Consider the following 21,770-nt stretch of genomic DNA (forward strand, 5'->3'; position numbering starts at 1 on the left):
GAGGCTAAACATAAATGTAAATAAAAAATTGACAAATATACCTCAATTTTGAAATGCTTGGCATGAAGTTCCACACAAGCCTTAATGTTTCTAGAACATGTTAGTGTATGCTTTCATCATGGAAAAACATAATGTAGTTGATCATAACTGATGTAACAAAGTTGTATCTTTGAATTCCTTGTTCCTTGATTATAGATCTATGCTCAATTGATTTAAATTGCTTGATTGAAAAGTTGGTAGATGTGGATTGGAGTTGATAGGGGCCGGTTTGAAATGAGAAATAGACTTGTATCTATATGCAACTTGCACCTTTTCAAATTGAACTTTTGGAAAAGTCCAAATTTGGAGAGGAAATTCCTACTATTTGTGAATCCAACATTCATCTTTCAAATTTTAGGTCCAGTTTCCATGAATAAGGGTTCCCAAGACCCTAGTCCTAGAAAATTGAGCCATGAGGAACATCATGAATAAGGGAATGAACCAAATTTATGGAAACATTCTCAAACCTAAGTAAAATTAGGCATAAATAAGGCACAACCACTAAAGTGAGTCCAAACCTAGTGTATATTTAAAAAGAGATACAAGTTATGATGCAATATTTAGCCCCCTCTTAGCAAGAGTATGAAATTATTCTCATGTACTCTTGGGAAAATATGGAGAAACCAAATGTTCTTTCACCAAGATATTGAAGAGTCAAGATGATTACAAGTTTGGAAAGGTGGTAGCTCCAAAGACTTATGATATTGTAAATCTACAATATTGAGATAAAAGGGAAGTACAAAGTGAGTAATATGAGTAACATTGGTAACACACATGGAGCATGCAAAACATAAAGTTGTGACATTTAGAACTAGTAAGATTCATATATTATCACTAGGAACCATATCAAAAAGACAAGGCATAGATCTAGGACTAGTAAGATCCTTATATAGTTACTAGGAGTCATGTCAGAGACACATAAAAGAATGATACCCAAGTTAGTAAGATCCTCTAATACTTAGTCATAGATCGCATTCTAACAACAAATAGAAGGTCATAGCTTGGTAACCTAACTAGTCCATGAGTAGTAGCTCAAAATGTTATCAAAGCTAGGTTAGGTTAGGAGCCCCAAGAACCTATAATGTGTCTTATAATGGGTGTTGAAAATAATCTACACTCAAGCCAACAATGGAATGGTAAGAAAGGGGGTAGTAGCTCAATGGTAGAGAAATTTATTAACAAATAGAAGGCCTTAAGCTGGATTCCTAGCTATTTTATGAGTATTAGCTTAACATTTTCATGCGTAAATAACATCTACTCCCACCTCTTCCATAGATCCAAATTCCACCATTTTTCTTTCCACAACCTCTAGTCACCTTCATGTACCAAAGCCACTAGTGCCACACCATTAGTACTTACATCCTCCTATTATCATCCATAATATGACCTATTTATCAAATTTATTTCTTCTATATGTAAAAGACATATGCATAATATGGAATGACAATTGGTAGATGTAAAAGCCATATTCCACTACCTTTTCTAATATCCTTTCTGCCAATTCCAAAATGTGAGGTTTGTAACAGGATGCGACATCCATCAAAGAATAATAAAGAGGAGATTTATAACAAGATGGCAGATCAAACAATGTAGGAAATCATCAAATAAAAATAAATGCAAGATTGCAGTTTATAGAGTTTAGTAAAAGGGGTAATGAACAAACATAACACTACTTTGGAAGGCTGCAAAGATGGTGCGTGGCACAATATAGAGACATGCTATGCAAGAAACAAGAATAGAAAAGATGCAAGGTTGAGCCATAGAGTAGGTCATGATATCCATCAAAGCGTAAAGGATTTTGAAACTCTACCATAAATATAATTGCCATGTGTTTGATCAAATCAATAAGTATCTAAAAAATTGAAACGCTAGGGAGAGACATTAAATGTGAAGAGGATTGATGTGCATGGAGATTGTTAATTGAATATTTGAATAAATATTTTATCGTAATATTTATGTTAGTTCAATTTGTGTGCAAGATTTACCCTCTTTGGAAGCTGCCATACCATTCAAATATTCATGTATTGGGACCTAATTGTGAAAGTTTGAGTTCCATTGGGAAAAAAGTTGTCATTTTGCCATGACAACTTTGCATTTCTTGTAGCAAATTCTTAAAAATATGGTAGGAAAGTTAGTTTATGGTGGTTTGAGGTTGTAAACAACTTGGATGGGAATAAATAGGCCTTTGCCATGCCATCCAAGAGTTTTTCTTAATGAAATTGGGGTTTTCTGTGCATTTTTGGACGTTTCGGTTTGTTTCTCTTTAGTTTTCATTGTGAAAATCATCATAATTTGATGGGAAGTCAATTGGATGTGGTAGAGCAGTGAGTTAACTTCATTTTGTATTTTTGTGGCATTGAATTTCATTGTGTTTTAAAGAAGATATCATAATTTTTCCAAAAAATGTCACCCTGCCTAGTGTTTACCGAGAGGAGTAAATAATGTATAGTTTGGTATCATATGCATATAAATTCACCCAAATGTGTGGGAAGACCTGTTTTCATTCTATGTATCATATTTTTTTGTGTGCAGGGCTCCAATTAGATTTGGTATGTGTTTGGGCATGAGGACAGTCTGATATCTCTATGTATCAGATAGTAAAAGGTAGTAAGAGTGAAGAATTTGGTGGGAAGACCAAGCAATTGGTATTTTGAAGTGGTTGATGATAGAGAGAGGGGTGAGGGGACCCTATGAAACCTTCGGAAGGGTTTGTGGATCAAAACCAAATGAAATAGATTAAATTTCTATGACTGTCCTAAGGGTATTAATTGTCACAGTCATAGTTTTACTAGTGATATTGTTTTTGTTTTGGCAGAGTTGTGTTTGTAAACCCAAGTGTGGACATGCAATGGAGTCATGAGATGTCTTAAGACTACATCAATACTTAACAACAACTTGAGAAGTTAATTCAAAAGGGTCATATTGACCAACTACTTTTGCTTTGTGGAAGCCCAATTTGTACTTTCCAAGAAGAAGATGGGACATGGTGATTCAAATCGACTATTGGGTCCTAATCAAGACCACTATCAAGAACAAGTATTTCGATCCCTCAAATTGCTGACCTCTTGAACCAGCTCCGAGGAGATGATTTTTTCAACAAGATTGATTTGAAATTAGGGAACCATCAATTCCTTGTTGAGCTAATTAACATTTGGAAGACTTTCTTTGAGACCAAGAAAAGCTTGTTTGAGTGGTTATTGATGCCCTTTGGCATAATCACTACAACAAGCATTCACTCAATTGAAATAGAAGTTTTGTTCAGTACCACTCTTAATTTTGTCTGATTTGTAGCAATATTTTGAGATCAAAATAGATTCCTTAGAGCATGTATGGGGAGCAATCTTGGCTAACATTAGCATCTAGTTGCCTACCATAGTGAGATGTTTTCTAACATAGTGTGTAGGCACCTAAAATATGACAGAGATTTATGCTATTGTTTAGGTATGCATACAATGAAAGGACTACATATTGGAAGGAGACAATCATCCATACTTATCACAAACTTCTGCAGCTCATGTAGACTCAAGGTGAGTTGCAAAATGACCATCAATGAGTGTGAACCCTGTCTTCACAAATTATGATCAGTTGCCATGATACCTATCCCTATCCTCATGGTGTTTAGGATACACAAGGCTAGCATTAGTCATGTAAGTATGCATGAGCACGGGAATGGATAGTTACTTTCCTTTTAGATTGATTTGGACAATATTGAGAGGATCCTATAAGGATGACTATCACCATACTCTCGATGACTTCACAACATTAAAAATGAATTCAGATTAGACACTCATGGATTACCCCAATTAGACATTAGTCAACTTAAGATATGATACAAGGATTGCATACCACAAATCCATTAGCATATCACCTGCTCTAAATCACTACAAAGCCATTAGATATGTTTTGAGATGAAAAAGAAGAGTTAAATGGTTTTGGTTCAATTTGCATTATTTCTATGTTCTATAATGAGCTAGATAGTCCCTCATTTTTGAAAAGAAAACCTTTGAATAGTAGGATACTTTTTTACCATCTTATAACAAGATGGCTCCCATGACATCCTCAGTAGCATTTGTGTAAGCTTCAATGAGCAACAAAGAATTAGGTAAGGTCAACATTGGAGAATTGTGATGTAGAGCATCCCCCAATCTCAATCAATTACGGAGATCTTTCTCCCAACTCACCTATTCAATAGGGAGCAAACCACGATCCCTCACTAGCCTACTAGCCCCTCAAGTTGCTTCAAAAGCCCAAAGACTCACTCCTACTCCCTAGTCCCATACAACCATTGACATACATCACATAGGGAATTCTCACCTTGGCCAAATCTATCTTGAGGTCTTCCAACCCTTGAATCACACCAACTCATAAAATCTTACTCCCTCAAGCCCTTCTCCAATTAGGAATCCTAATGCCAAGTAGGCACACATCAACCCAAGGGTACTCAAATACATCCCCTCTATTTTGGATTTGGTTTCATCCAATTTGACTTTGTTTTTAAAAAGATATTCCAATTTTTGTAAAGCACTGCCAAAACCCTTCCTAGAGTTAATAGTGACCATAAATAATGTAATGCATCATTTGTAGCCATAGGTAAAGCACCAAAATTGGTGGGAACTTGTAAAATATCACACCTTTTCATATTTTGGTGTTTGTAGGGGCTCATGAATAATTTTGGCACGTGCTAGTTGAATGCAAGGGACTGATTTTTGAGTCACAGTCTGAAATACAGTGATTTCATGGAGTTTGAAGTGGTGTGAATGCATCAATGGTTCTTGGGGAGTCTAGTGAAGGGAAAGAGGAATGGGCGAGGGGTCCATTGACAAGGGAAAGTGTTACCAAGTTGAAGAACCAATAAATAAGCAAACCTTTGGCTGTCCTAAGTTAACAGTGACTGTGACTGTCTTAGCAAAACCAATGCGACAACAATTTCTTATTTGCCAAATAGGGTGTGATGGGAAGTTCAGTGGTTGGATTTTTGGGAAGGTTAGTACGTGGACCCTATAAAGTCCTAGAATCCTTTTGGAGGCATTGAGGAGAGGGGAGGAAGACCATGTTCATTATTGTCCCAAGCCTACATGACTAGAACAAAATGACAACAGTGTAACAGTAAGACTTCCTTTGTACTTTGGTTGGCTGGTTGATTTTATAATGTATATAATAATTTCCTTATCTAGATTAGAGACTAACTTAGTAAGCCATTTGATATCCCATAGAGGTAGGGCCCATCCACTGTAGAGAGTTATAACTAATTGCATTTACAAGTATTCTTTGTTCTTTGTAATGTTCCTAGTGTGCAACCTTTTCTTGCAAGTACTACTTATAACTAGGAGAAACATCATGAGACATGCCAAGTTCGGTCTTCTCAAAATCAATGGAGTAAATAAAAGGGCACATTACAAGTTCCCTCTTCTCAAAATCAATGGAGTGTTGGATGTTCAAATATCTTTGGCTCCTCCAAAGTAGCATTCTTTGTCTAGGTGGGTTTCTTTAGTGGGCTGAGTATTCTATGATTATCTTGTCCCTCAATTTCTTCTCTCATATGTCAATGATGGCATTTGGAACCAATATAAGTTTCTCCTCATCATCCAAGGGTAGTAGATCAATTAAGGATATAATATTTTAGCCAGGTGTATTTCTGGGGCAAGACACATGGAAAACATTGTGAAGTTGACTACTTGTGGGAAACTTTAACTCATAAGCCATTTCATGAACCCTTTTAAAATTTTTATATGGTCCATAAAACAAACTTTGAGCTTTTCAAATCCACTTCACTTTATAATAGTTTTCTTGTAAGGATATAGGAGTTGAAAAACCATATCTCCCACATTTAATGATCTCTTGGTATGGTGCTGATCTGCATATGACTTTTGTTGAATGCCTTTTAAGTGACCTCAAATTGTCTTGGTTATCTTTCACCAAATCATTGCTACTGATACCTTGTTGTTAGTAAAATTAGTAGATGATTTCCTTCGTTTATTTTCATGCAATGCTTTGCAAACAATTTAAATATTTTGCATCTAATTCTTGATGGTAATTCTCATGCCTACATATTGCGAACGTTACTATTCATTGAATACTCATGATTGTTATTCTGAAATTCAGTGTTTATTCAATAGTTATTTAGTATGGCATTTCACTTGTAATTTACTATTGATGTTCTATTGTGTTTTATAACTTAAAACTTAACAATCACTAAAAGCTTTGTATTGTAGTAGGTTTTAGGTTAATATTTAAAATATCTAATTTATTATTGATGTGTTACTGTGCTTTATGAGTTAAAATTTACAATCAACAAAAGCTTTGTATTGTAGTAGGTCTTAGGTTGATAAATGTAGCTTTGAATGCAACTATTGTGTCTTAACATATAACATTGTGTGTATGTGCTTGAACATATCCAATTCATGTGTGCTTGCATTGTTAGGAGTGTTTAATCTTAGGATTTATTTTCAATAAAAAAATATAGAATTCTTTGTCTCGTATTGAAAGAGAATCTCAACCTTTTACCTAGGCAAACCCCAAAAGATTGATTTTAAAGTTTTTAAAAGTTTATATAGCTTGACATGCGATCCGTAGAATGACATTCTAAATTGCAAGTACATATTGTTCATAGCAGGTTAATTTTTTATTGTATAGGAGCTTCCCTTTCTAATTGGAAGAGCAGTTAACATTAACACCATTGGGTATTCCCCACAAATTCATGTTCATCAATTGTATTTGGATTTTTACTTTCTAGGTGTGGAAGTTGAGTTCAAAATATTTTTCTAATGGAATTTTCGTTCCTAGACCATAGAAAATAAGGCTCTTCCACAAAAATTAAAATTTCCTAAAAATTTCACACTTGGGAAGATTATTTGAAAGTTGCCTTTACAAAATTTGTAGCTTAAAAAAAATCATTGAATGTAGCTGATCTTTAGCATTCGCCCAAACTTTTCGCAAACTATTCTCCCAATAAAACCTGCCAATATAACTTTTAACATAAGCCCTAATGAGTGGATTCCCTATGCTTTCTCTCTTCACGATGTGCCTAATTGACCTATTATCATGGTCCCTACTTCACCACCAACTTATAGCATTTCCTCCACAAGTAATATTTAGATAGTCATTCTAAAGTGAGGTACCAATAGAGCTGCTGATTGTTAAGGCCTCCAAGCTGAATTTATCAAATATGATCCAGATTCCTTGGCCTCCCCTTCAACAAAGATTTTCAACAAAGTTGTTTGTTCAAGGTTTCCCCGATCTTGGTCTCAACATAAATTCATTCTATTCATGGCTCTAGGAATCTCTCCAATCCTAGCAACTATAGGACTCTAATGATTGGTCATACATTTGTCAAACTTTTTGCCACAATGTTAGACATGCAATTTTTGTATGAGTACCTAGAGAAAGGTAATGTTCGAGCTTGTGGGAAAGCTAGTTTCAAGGGAGATTATCAAACCACTGAACAAATATTTACACTCTAGGCTATTGTTGAGAAGGCACAACACCACTCTTCCATAGTCTTTTGTTGTTTATAGACTTTTCGAAGAACTTTGACTCAATTGGGAGACACTTGCTTTTCCAACAAAAACATGATGTCGGCATTTTGGATTCTCTCATTAGCATTGCTTGTGTAGGCTTTATGAAATTTATCGGGCAACTTCATGCTTACAATGTCTTCAACTTGATGAGGAGAACAATTGGGGTCAAACAAGGGTGTCCTATCTCCAACCCTCTGTAACATCTACATTGAAAAGTTGGTGGAGCTTCTTTGACTACATACTCATATGGATGATAGTTGCAATTTTACATGAGGGATTATTGCTAATCTACTTGTTGATGATATTGTTCTTCTCTCTCATTATGCCAAAGGGTTGTAATATTACTTTCTTTTTCACTCATCTCTTCATTGGTACTTTAGATTTGTACATGCCATCATCGATCCCTTTTGCCAACCCCTACCTTCAAACCGCATTCCTATCATTTTTTATTACCCCTCTCAACCTACCACCCTTGGCATTATGAACACCATTAATGACTACATTAATTTGTAGCCTTGTTGTGCCCCTTCAAATGCTTAATGGCCAAAGAGAATTTTTGTAGATAGATCATCCACTTCACATGCCACACATTTTCCAATTTACTTTGTGTGTGGTAATTGAAGTGGGCGATGATCAATTGAATGGTAGTCTCTTTGTTAAGAATATAATGGTACCATTGTTTGATGACTTGTATGAAGGTGCAAGGCTCCTTTTCATAAATTGAATAGTGACACAAGGTATCATTAATAGAGTTTGAGTGATGGGCAATAGGTTGGCCATGCTAAATTAGCATGATGTCTAGTACATAATCAAATGCATCAATCTAAATATCAAATGATTTTGCAATATTCACTAGAGAAAATGCTAGCACAAAGTAGAGGTGTTGTTTGAGGCCATTAAAGGCATGTTTTTTGTGGAGTCCATAGCAACGTTGCCTTGCTGCATATAACCTTGTTGAGTGCAGTCCACGTGCACACGCTGGAATTTCTAGAAGTTGAAGAAAACGTTGCCTCCTGATAATTGAAGTCATTTACTAAAAATGGCAATTCAGATTAGATCATTGAAATCCCAAATAAAATAGTGTACATTACAGCTGTTTTGATTTCGTAGCTCTTCAAAAGCTCCTTTCAAATTAACAATTCTATTAAAAGAACAAAGTCAACCTATTTTAAGGTTTTAATATGTTTAGTTATCATAATGCTCACGATTCTCAAAGTAATAAGGTCAACTTTTCTAAAGTAATACGCTGTTCCTCAACGTAAGTAAGTAAGTAAGTAGTCATATGAAATCTAGGAGAAAGTAAGTAGTCATAGACGTTTTGCTTTCTATAACCTTTTATTTATAATTTGTCTACTTTGACTCAATCTTCCTATTGCCACTATCATGTTTTGACTAAGTTTAATGGCATAAGGGATCAAGGGTTGGGGGTAATTAAAGTCCTCGTTAAAGGTTGTAAGTCTAGTATGAGATTTTTAGGGAAAAGGACACATAAGAAGATATTTGAATGGTATAGGTTGCAAGTTATCATACGTAGGTTATCGTACAGATAAGATGATAGTGAAGAATAAATTTTTAGATTTATCAAGATCTTATATGGTCAGTATAGGTAATTAGTTGTTTTGTGGACATTTAGATAGAGATTAAGATAGAGATTAAGAAGATAATGCAATATATTAAGGTTGATACTAAAATAATTATTTGTGGTATGTCAAAACATATTGAACATATTTTCGTTCTAATATTAATGAACATTTACATCTTTAATTTCTTTTATTATGATCTTGAGGACAACCATTAGAAATATTGATTCATTTTCTTCAAAGTTGAACCTTATTAAGCATAGGTAGTAGGAGCTTAATCCTATTAAGAATCATTGCTCATAAAGTAAAGAGCTTTATAAGGTTAGACTAGCAATACACTTACAACTACAATGTTAGACAAAAAGCTTCACTTCAATATTTAGTTCTAAAGTTGTAATGTCAATGAAAGACACTTGAAACTATAATTGCAAAGAAAAAGATTCAGTTTGATACTCATATCCAAAGTTTACATGTCAACATAGCATGATAGTATATGATTGTGAAAGTTGTTAAATAATATGTACAAATTTTTCATTACAATTAGAAGCATGTTGCAAGAATTAGATACACTATATAAAACATATATATACCTTGACACTAACATACTTATATATTAACTTTTGTCAATGTAAGGTTTTGCACCTTCTTACAATCAATAAACTACTAGATGAAATTTTTAACATTGTGGTTTTGATAACACCTAATGTTATTATGCACATGTACATAGATGTTATTCAATAAGACTAAAACAACATAACACAAAATAAGGTTTATATTTAGAGCTATATTAGATATGTTAGGTAATAAGAGGTTGAGCATGAAGTAGGTCATTGCCTTATATCCAACAAGACAAATATAGTCATAAGTTTTATACACCAATGATGCAATAACATGAATCCCTTTGTGAAATTGTATCAAGATATCACTAAAGATTATATTTCCCTTTATATATGTATATATAAGCTAGGTTCCATATCTAGTTGAATAAATAAATAAAATTATAGAATATTAAAATAAAAATGACATAATAATACATGAATAAACCAGTATATTACTTATGCAAATCTACAAATATACCTTTGAAATATTTACAAGGATTTTATATTATTGGTCATATTTTAACTTGTCACAAAATTATGTTTACAAAGACCTATGATATCTTTAAAAAAACATACAATAGACATTGATACATTCAAAAAATATAGAACCTAAATGTTTTGTTCATTCTTATGGGATCTCAATAATATATTAAATTCTTGGGACAAAACCTAGATTGTTAAATACAAAAATGCCTTAAACCCTTTGTTAAAGATGAACCTTAATAGCTTAGAATATCTCTTGCTCTAGGTTTTTCTCTACAACCTACTTTTCTATCTTATAAATAAAAATTATCAAACATATATCTACCAACACATAAAGCCTTGGAGGAAAAGACATGTTCATTTCATGATACAAAGGCTTACCATGCTCTCAGACATCACCATCCCACATTTTTGTATAGAAAATCATGTATTAGAAATGTCCAAACATACCTAAGCATATGTGGATTTTTATCCTTTGATCATATCCATCTTGAGCACTAATGGTGACCTTAAATTATTTTAATTAATGAATTTCCAATGGTGGAAAGTCAAGTTATGAATTATTTGCACTAGCTGGAAACCTTAGTTTTTGAATAGGGCTATTAGAAAGATTGACTTGTTAGTCCAATCAAACAATATTTTCTTTGGGATTGGTAAGAATAAAAACATCTAAAATAAAATTATCTTTCCATCCATATAAGTTTCAGACCCGTACCATTTTGTACTAGGCCTTACAAAACAAAATACAGTCTATTTATAGAGAAAAACAAGGTAAAAATGTGCCAAAATGATGTTTCTTCTTATTCAATCCTTCTACAACCTCTCCAATCAATTCTTGATTAAATATTTATGCATTTAAAATCATTCCCTACGTCTAACCGACCATCAATTGCCCATAACCAAAAATGCATCTTTTTGACAATTTTTGACATGACAACTTTTGCAACTCTTACATTTTTTGACAACTTTTCATGAAACATTCCACAGTGGATCAAAATGACCTCAAATGGTCTCAAATGACCTTATTGGACCCAAATACATCCAAAACAACCTAAAACCCAAAAATGACCATATGCATGCCATGATGCCCCTGCATCAAGGTCACACACAAGTAATGTCTTGTGAGTAAATTTAGAATCCACTTCACATATATAAAAATAATAATCTACTAGTATTTTTTATTTTTTGGTAAAAATATATAAAATATTAAAAGAAAATAAAAAAAATATTACAACAAAAAGAAGATATACAAGACAACAAATATATTATTGTAAAATTGCTACCTATAACTTCTTCTACTTTAGAGAATCCTTGTTCAACTAGGTGGGCTTTCTACTTTCATATCTCATTATTTTTAATTATTTTTGTCAATCTTAATCCTTGTGCCTCTAATAATTTTGTATTACTTGTAGATCCTTTTGCACATAGCTCACTTAGGATAAGTTCATAATAGGAAAAATAAATTGAAACAATTAAAAATAAAACCAAAAGAAAGCTACAACATAACAAGGGAGCATGATGGGTAGGAGAGGATGGGTGTGGAAGTGAGAATGCAAGGTTTTCAACCTGCAGAGTGCGAAAATAGGCAAAGAAAAGACTAGTGGAGGTGGTGTGGCTGAGGAGTCTGAGGATGGAGAGGAAGATGGTGAGATTGATAGAGATCGCCCAAGCTAGGTGATGTTCTCCCTTTTGGTTGTTCAGTCATTGTTTCTACCTACCCTATTGGTGTTGGGTGCTGGATTCGCCCCCCACTTGCTTGCTTGGTCTTCAGTTTGTGTTTCTTTTGAGGGCCGTTCTTGGGGTGTTAATGTTTTTGGCTCATTTATTCTTGCTAGAGCTTTTAGCTTGGTATTCAGACTCTTTTCTCTCTTTTCAAGCTACAGTGGGGGCTAAGGGCTTTGTGTTCCATCTTTGTGCAGGGTCTTGTGTGTTTTGCCCCTCTTGCAGCCTGGGCTTGGAGTTTTCCACGTACGGATCTTTAGAAGCTTGTTTTGTTGCTGCAAGTTTGTCCCTGCCATTGAGGTGGTTGTACGGTGGCTCCTTTGTTCTTTGTCTCTCCTTTTAATTTTCTAAGATTTATGCTTATGAGGGAGAGGTCTTTATGTTGTGGGGATTTTTTGAATCTCTTTGGTTTGATATTTCTACATTGATGGGGTCTTCTTTTCATTGCTTAGATCTTTCGATTCTCTAGTCAACCTTTATTGGGGTTTTGGTTGTCCTTCCTTTTTTTGTTTCTGCAACTTTGGTGCTTCAGTTTCAACTATCTTTCATATGGAGGTGGACCTATCTTCTATTGAGGTGGAGATGGTTGTGGCTAGAGATGACAAGAGGTGTTGCAGGGGGGATGATGACACCTTGTTTCATGGTTGCAAGGGAGATGTTGCTACCTTCTTTTCTGACTTCCTTCCTTTCTCTCCTATTGAGGTGGAGATCTTGAAGGGTAAGGTGAGCTCTATGTTTTTCACTCTCAAGGTTAAGGTAATGGGAGCCTTGCTAAAACCCATTGTTTCCTCTTTTACCTGTCCTATCAAGGTGGATGCCTCTCCTATTGAGGTGGAGAGTATTTGGGTGGAAGAGTTTTAGTTCTACATGGTGTCTAATAAGATTGCGTTTCTGCACTAATTGAAGGTTTTTAGAGCCTTGCTAAAACCCAACTTTGTAGCAATTTTTTTATGGTATGAAGGGTTTGGGAGCCTTTTTAAAACCCATTTGTAAAGGTTAAGGGAGTTTGGAAAAACCCTTTTTTTTAGCCTAGTTGGCTTGAGGTTGTTATAGCCTGACACTTGATGTCTAGCTGCTACTGTTAGACTGGTGGCTGGCTATTGTACATCTTTTTCCTATTTTATTGTAGCATTCTGCATCAGGATTCTGGATTCCCACTAATTCTAGAAGGTTTCGGGTCCTTTTCAAACCCATTGTAAGAAGTTTTGAATCCCCTCAAAACCTATTTTATCCTTAATTAAAAACTAAAATTAAGCTTTGAGACATGAATTGTAAGAGAGAAAAATTTAATAAACTTATAAAATTTGATAAACTTGTTCAATATAATTTGAAGCAAATAAAATAAATAAATATTTGTAATACATAATGTTAACGTAGAATGTTCTATTACACATTCTTTTATGAATTTTTTCTTTTTAAACGTAAACATACTTAAGTTTGTTCTTTATTTCGTGTCGTCGTCTCTCTTACATGAAATGCTAACTAGTTTTCAAGATGAAACATAACTCCCTGTTGTACTATAAATATGTACATCTTCTTACAAATTTATAATTCAAATAATTCAAAGTTATTCCATTTCTATGTCTTCTCATTCTGTACTTTGCATATTTTTGTTTTTTTTTACCCTACAAGTTATTGATGAATCTACTCAAGATACGTATGTTTCTAAACATTCGCGCAGCCTGGATGTGACTATAATACTTGTCAATTTTTCCATCATTAATGATCTCCTTATCCATTAATCTGTATACCGTATTCTCCAGTCATATAAGTTTACCACTCTGTTTAATTCAGCGCTATAAAACTCATGATACAATTGCAAAATATTGTTGGCATGGAACATCCAACACCCCGCACAGTTATTATTTTATATTTGTAAACTGCACTAAAGCAATCCGTTCATTTGCCCCAACCAAACATTCATTCTCCAGAATTTACAAAGAAGATATAAGATAATTCCATAGTCTCAATCATCTTATTTACTACTTTGATCTACTACAATACGTTTCACTGGCTGTGAAACATTTTTACAGGACTCACAGCTCAGCTTTTATCCATAGTGTATTGCTTTCAGCATAATATGCAATTTTCTGCACTGAAGGAATAAACAACTTGCTACTGCATTGAATACAATCAATTGATGGTTCTGAGCTTAGCAAACCATTATTCTAAAACAATTCCTCCATAGTACTGAAACGCTTATTCTAAAACAATTCCCCCATAGTACTGAACGCTTATTCTAAAACAATGCCTCAATCACCTTATTTACTACTTTGATCTACTACAATACGTTTCACTGGCTGTGAATCATTCTCACAGCTCAACTTGAATCCATTGTGTATTGCTTTCACCGTAATATTAAATTTTGTGCACTGAAGGAATAAACAACTTGCTACTGCATTGAATACAATCAATTGATGGTTCTGAACTTAACAAACTATTATTCTAAAACAATTCCTCAATACTACTGAAATCCTTATTCTAAAACGATTCCTCAATGCTACTTAAAGGCTGCAGATTTAGCCACCTATTAAAGAATAATAATTTTGAGTGCAGAACACTAGAGATTATAATTCTTAGCTCCTCAGTGTTCCTTCCTGCTTGATCTGTGAATGAAATAGCCCTAGCTATGTGCATATCCACAAATACCAAATGCACACTTGTCGTGATGACAACGGTTGGAGCAACTTCCGCAGTGAGCTTTGTCGGTGTTGAGATCAACGCACTTTCCTTTACAGCAGCTTAACCCATAACCGCATGCATGCCCACATTTCCCACAGTTGAATGAATCTGAAGAAACATCAACGCAGTACTTTTTGGAGCAGCATTCCCAATTGCCATGTGTATGCTCATGAGCACGAGCATACTTTGAACAACTTCCCTCATCAGCACCACACCAACCGTTTTTTTTTGTAACGCGGCTCTCAATTAGAAAGTTGGAGCTCAGTTCTCTGCCCTCACATCCAACATTGCTCAGAATTACAAATATAAGCATGGACAAAACTGATAACTTCATTTTTATCTCCATTGCCACTCAGCAAGATACACACAGGATCACAAACAGCACTATTTTAAAGAGAGGAGATGGAGGGCAAAGATTGTTGCACTCTCTGAAGGATAAATTGGCTATTTATAATGCTATTTACTAGTTGTATTGAGTTGAACGGCACGACGGAGGCTCAATACCGTAAACTTAAAGAAAAACAAGCATAAAGACATTGAATAGTACTGACTGGTAATGTTGGGTGGATCTATCTTAAACCATACTCGGTTCCGCGGTTATCGTTGCCATTTAACATTGACGTGGAGCCATACTCCCTTCCCATGAGTATATTGACTATGTTTCCTTTGTGTATTCCCTTTTATTTTTAGTAGGCAAATGTGGTAATTGTTGGCTACGCGACATTGCCAGCCAGTTGTACTTACATACCATGTGAAAAGCAGGCGGAGTATATCAAACGTCGATTGGGGAATTCAGTTGGCAGGATTGAAGAAAATCAAGAAATCTTGTTTTGGCTTGCTGGCTACGTTGGTTATCTTTTATTCTTGTGAAGTATAGCGAGTTGTACGTCACATTATAATTTGGAGGTCAATAGAAAGAATCTAAAAGTATTTAATTACCTATCAGTAGTTTTAAAATTTACAATTCTCAAATAAGACTTTCTTTGGAGATATGAGTGATGATTTGGATATTAAGTTACTTAAAAGTATATATATAGATAACCATCATTAGTTCAAAGTTCGTGTGGAAGAGGATTTACTTTATAGAAGAAAATATAGATGAAACAAAACAAGTGGATGAATAAATTGGACATTACACTGAAAGAGTTTCTTAAATAAACGAGGAAATAAAATAGTACGTGAGACAAATTTAGGATTGTCATGTGGATGAAGCAAACTAGTTAAAAGAAAGTGTATTATGACAAAAAAAATATATGTAAGAGTTAAAGTTAAGGGAAAACAAAAGTTACTAATTGTATAGCTTAGAAGGATCTCATCATGTCGTCATAGATACTAAAGTAGTAGATGAGCAACACTTGAGGTAGATCGGGAAACAAGAACATGCTTATTTTGCATGAAAAGGGTGGTGGAGATAGAATGACAAATCATCATGGAGTGTACAACCAAGGAGATTATTTATATCTAGTATGAAAAAAACTTAAATTGGACCATTTAACAACTTTATTTAAGGAAGCAAGACTAGTAAAATCACAATTTATTTGATCAAAGATCATCATAGAAGATTTGACACTGAGAAGAATGTAAGAATTCTTGGTTGTTGCTCTTGATCCCTTAGACTACTTGGTAATGTAAATGCCATTGCAATGTTTCCTTTCATTTTATTTATGACCACTCCATGTATGCCCAATAATAATTTAAAAATGAATCATTAATTTTTTCTATTCAGCTCCACCTTCCTTTTAATTTGACCACAAGATGTAGATTGACCATTAACAGTTAAGGTGTTAGCTAGAAAGGTCACAATGCATTGGGGGCAATTTTAGTTGACAAGTAAGAAGGCTAGCCTTTGGTTAATTTTGTGCACTTCAATTTTAACACAAAAGTTACACTTACTACAATGTAGGTTATTTAAAGGGTAATATGAAAAAAATATGAAAAATGGAAATATTGTAGAGGAAAAATACATAAAAAATTGAACTATACATTATTTATTAAAAATAAATAAATTTTATAATTACATAAAAGAACAATCAAACAACTTCTTGTGATGAATCTAGTAATGAGAGCTAAATTAGTATGGAGCATATTTGTTGATGGAGATAAAAATGGGTCAAATACTTGAGAAGAAAATATTTGGACTCTAATGGGCCCACGTAGATTCTAACAATAAGGAATCCTCCACAAGGATTGATTTGGAGCTATATTTTGGAATGTAGAGACATAATCTCCAAACATGTTACTTGGGAGCTAGGGAATGGCTAGAGAGCCTCTTTCTAGATTGACTCATGGGATAAAAATGATATTGTTAATTTCTACCCTAGTATGGAGGAACTCAAGAGGGATACTTTTTCTTGTTGGGGTGCTAAAGTGAGTAACTATGGTTCGATTACTCAGCATGATGGTATATTTTAGTGAAAATAGAAGACCTTAAAAGGATATCAACGACCCAAGAGATCAAAAGGAGAGACTAACATCACTCTTGAAGGACATGTGCTTTATGCCTACTAATATGGAGGATATAGTGAGATGGTGTGGGTCTAAATCTAGATCTTATAAACTAAAATTTGGTTACCAAATTAAAGTGTCTGCCATATCAGGGAAGGATGGGAATATAAATTATTGTTGAATAAATATTGTCTTCCAAAAGCTAGGGTGTTTGCTTGGCTTGCCATCCAAAGGAAAATATTGTCTAATGATCGAATGAGGAAAATGGGACTTTATGGGGCTGGAAGATGTATATTATGTAAAGAAGAGAGTGAATTAGTAATCTAAGAAATATGGAAAGAGAGAAATTTTAGAATATTTCAAGACAAAGAAATGATAGTGGACCTGCTCTACTGAAAGATTGAAGATTAAATTTTAGAATTAGTGAATGTTGCAACTAGGAACCAGTTGGCTAAGAAGAATTTGTTCTCCCTCTGGGATGAAGAAATGCTTAAACAATTTCATGGCCTTGTAGTTCCCTCCATTTATGGGGTCAAGTTGGTTAATCAACCTCTTTCTTGCAGGTATAATATTGAATGGAAAGACCTAGATTCTAAGTGGATCAAAATAAATTTTGATGGGGTGGCCAAAGGCAATCCATGTCTAAGTGGGATGGGATGCATTTCTATGAATGAGCATGGCAAGATGATTGCAGAAAAAGACATGGCCCTAAGGGAAACTACCAAGAATTTGGTGGAAATCAAAGCTTCTCTTCTTGGTTTGCAGTTGGGTTTAGAGAATGGATCTAGGAAAATTCACTTAGAAGGAGACTCCATGATAGCAATCAACATTATTAGGATAAATAACACTCCCAATTGAATGCTAGCACATTGGCTTCACTTGATCATAGAATTAATTAATAAAAATGAAGACTTTAAAATAAGCCATATTTATAGAGAAGCAAATAAATGGACACATAGCCTGGTCAAGCATGCATTCAATAATGGGAGAAAAATTAAATTGGAATTTGATGCCAAAGTGGTTAATGCATGTAGTCTGATGGTTGATGGTTGATTGAGGTGGCATAATAGATTTGTGGCTTGTTGAGGTGTATGAATGAAAGTTGATTTTTGTTTTTTTTTCCTTTGGTTGTCAAGTTGGATGCAATGGTAATGGGACTTCTTCCCTCTCAAGTGGATGTCAGATCTTTTCATCTATCCTAGTAATTTGTTCCCATCCTTCATTTGAAATTCAAATTTTAAAAATTGAATGACATCAATCTTGATGGATCTCTAGTACTTAATGGGTGGCATAGGATATGTAGTCAGATTCTTGATGGGACTTTGTATGATGGTGGCATGTCTTGAATCCCAATCTCTTTATGGAAAACCACATCAGGATTTCCTCTCTTTAATTGGGGATGCATGGAATTGATTTTAAAATTTGGTAATTTTTTTTAAGGATGGTGGACAGGTTGGCTCTTTAGGGCATTCCTTTTGTGAATTAAATGTGGAGATTTTGGGATCTTAATCTATGTGAAAGTATGATTGCTAGCTCAACAGGTGGTGGCAGATTATTTTTTCAATCTGCTAAATAATCATTTTTTAGTGTTGGGTTCGATTCCATATTCCCTCAAATATTTACAAGATGACTTAAAGAGGATGAGCATTTATGTCTTTGGCGATGTGAAATGATGATTTGGAGTTTTTTTTTTCATGTAGGCGTTAATCTCATTATGACCTATCTTTTCTAATTATTTTCAAGAGAGATGGTTCTTATTTCTATTTTGTTATTTGGATTTGAAAGGGTGTTTTATTTCGCTTCTATTTCAAGAAAAGTCAAAATTTTGGGCATTTTTTTCAGATTATACTGGCAGAGGATATATTCTGTAGGACCGTCGATCACTATTTAGGTAATGGACACTCCTATCTAACATGTGCAAAATGATAGATGGATTTTCTTGAGGATATTGGCAATATGTGTAGAATCTGAAACTACTATGTCTCCTCAGAGCCAACCGATTAATCAAATTAAATAACAAAGAACACACAATAACAACAACCCTATTTTTTGGAATTGCACACACCAATTTCTTTATTGAAGCTTAATTAAAAAATTACATAGAGGCTGTATATATAAAGAATTTGCAGCCTAGAAGAATAAATAATAACTGCAGTTCTAAATATATTCCTAGCATTGCATGGAAAGCTACCAAGGCTCTCAAACTAAAAAAAACAAACTACTCCCTAAATTAAGAATACAATAAGTGCATGCACAACATGCTTTATTTACTAAAAACAAACTCATGCAAAAAACAAAACTAAAAATAGTCCTAAAGATTAATGCATGTTGGAGTACATGCTTTATTTGCATGAATAAACAAAAAACTGATTTAAACTAAAAATAGCTTATGCATGGTGATGAATGGATAGCTTCATGTCTAAACTGGAGTTGCATGGAGCTGCATGCTAGAGCAGCATCACTTATCAACATACTCCCCCTTGATGCTAAGAGAGCTCACAATCTTATCTCGTAGTGCTATAAACTGATCTTTTGCAACCTCTTTGGTGAATATATCTGCAAGCTAATCCTGGGTGTTGATGTGCTTCAATTCAACATCCTTCTTCTGCACCAAATCTCGTATGAAGTGTGTAAAGCGGAAAATCGCGGTCGAACCCTAGTTGGTCTCCCCTCTTCTAACTCCGAGGAGAGAGAAGGGAGGTTCGCTAGGATTCGATGGGTTTTCACTTAGGGGGAAGACTTTACATTCAAAAGAGGGGTTGAAACTCATAAGATTCAATCCCACACAATGTAAGATTGGATGCTAAATGAATTTCAAGGGTTTGGAAAGCAAAGCTACCCTCTTTTGTAAAGAATGTTGATTAAGGAAATTAAGCTAAGGATGCATAGAAAGTCATAAAGATTCGCTTATAAACTGAGTTTAGGTTATAGGATGAAGCTGCAGACTTGGAATTAGCAGTAGAATGTCGATACGGCGCTGTCCTGCAAATTTGAGAAAAAGTTGTCAGGACGATGGCGCCCGACGCCACGGTCCTCCTCCGCGAAACGAAGTGGGATCGGTTCGTCTCTGCACAAGGATTCCAAATCTTCAATCTCAGCCGCGTACTTGCAACCTACACACAGAAAAGCGAAGACGATTGGGGGGTTAGGGATTGGGGGTTTGCCTTTAGGTCAAACCCCGGTTTTGGAATTAACCAAGAAATGAGCAAGTGCTGTAAATGTAAATGACTGTAATGTAAAACAAGTACTAATACCTTGTTCTAAGGATGTTTGTATCCTTATGTGCAAAGGTTTAGATGTTGTATGTTGTAGTATGTAGCATGTAATAAGTGATCTCCTCTTCAATGGTTGAATCCTTGACTTGAATGCAACACTTAGCCTTGAATGGAGGCTTGGAATGATCAATTGCTTGAATGCTTGAATGCTTGAGTATAGTTTCCACGTTTTTTCCGTCATGTATGTCTTCTATCCCAAATGAGAGAGAAAAATGTAGTTTATATACTTGTCAATTAGGGCTGATAGACTGATTTTCCCGACCTTAGGCCGACCAGGGAAGTATATTTCCAAATTGCAATCAAAAAGACCCGATATCACTTAAGAAACCGGGCCCAAAATAGGACCCAGGGACCAGGGCGCTGGGCGCTCTGGTCCCACCTCCGGGACAGCGGGGTGCAAGGAGGTTCAGGCCAATGGTGCTTGAAAAATGCAGTTTTCAGTGTCGTGAGCAAGTTTTGGGGTCTCCATTCAGGTTGCGTGTTGCGTCGCCATCGTGAAGACCGAAATGCAGTCGAAATTGCAAGTGTCGCAATTTTAGGACGCTACATTTAGCCCCCACTTTAGCGGGAGTATGTATGCTCATACTTCCGGTAAAGTACAAGGAAACAACGTTGAAAGACTTTCACCACGTCAAGGAGGCAAGATACACCAAGCCCCCAGTGGACTAAGGATCTTACGACTTCGATTGACCAAGTAAAAGGGAAGATCACGAGGAAGAACCATGACTGTCAGTAGTAAGGTTCCCTCACTATGAGTCATGCAAAAGAAATACCAAAAATCTTCAAGACAAAGCTAAGTTTGCCAAGAAATTTTCAAGTATCTTTGAAAGGATAGACAGGGTGTATGCCCCCCTATGTTAAAGCGATCGCACACGCCTCAACGGGGGTGATTGTTTTAACGTAGTGATACACATAAGAAATGAGAAAGGAAAAGGAGCACATTATCGCAAAGATTTAGCCCCCAAGTGTGAGATAAACCCAAGGATAATAGACACAAAACACAAAGCACGAGGTGACTTCGCTTTCCTCGGGGTCAGTATGCTGTATGATAAGTCATGTATATATCATATGGATGTATGCATAATTGTTCTTCATTCCCCAATCAAGGAAGGTCACCTAGAAGAAGGGAACACATGTGTCTTTTGAGTCAACATGAGAGAGACCAAAGAGATCTCAATGCTTTGCATCATCCTCAAGTAGACAACACTAAGGACGACAAATAGAAGAATGAGAATAACATATAGAAGAAGTAACAAAAGAGAGGGGGAGAGAATCTGCTATGCTAATGTAACTAGTCTAGCACGTCATCTACCCCCCGATCTTGCTGATCAATGTTTCGGGAAGGCAGGGAACACGCTAGAGGAGGAACATCCAACACAACAGATGGAGCTATCACAAGATCCAAACAAGGGCTATGTTCATGTTCCA

The 21,770-nt window shown here is 35.1% G+C and overlaps 1 protein-coding gene across 1 annotated transcript; it reads right to left on the bottom strand.

Annotated features, from left to right (window-relative positions):
* Positions 1–14,563: 14,563 nt before the first annotated feature.
* Positions 14,564–14,968, bottom strand: LOC131045111 (protein GRIM REAPER). The gene has a single exon (XM_057978646.2). It carries the CDS (start codon positions 14,966–14,968, stop codon positions 14,564–14,566), a length of 405 nt encoding a protein of 134 aa, XP_057834629.2.
* Positions 14,969–21,770: the final 6,802 nt, after the last annotated feature.

This window comes from Cryptomeria japonica, chromosome 3, assembly GCF_030272615.1.
Source record: "Cryptomeria japonica chromosome 3, Sugi_1.0, whole genome shotgun sequence".
NCBI classification, from domain to species: Eukaryota; Viridiplantae; Streptophyta; class Pinopsida; order Cupressales; family Cupressaceae; genus Cryptomeria; species Cryptomeria japonica.

Coding starts and splice junctions, on each gene's coding strand:
- LOC131045111 (XM_057978646.2), bottom strand. CDS start 14,968: ATGGAGATAAAAATGAAGTTATCAGTTTTGTCCATGCTTATATTTGTA.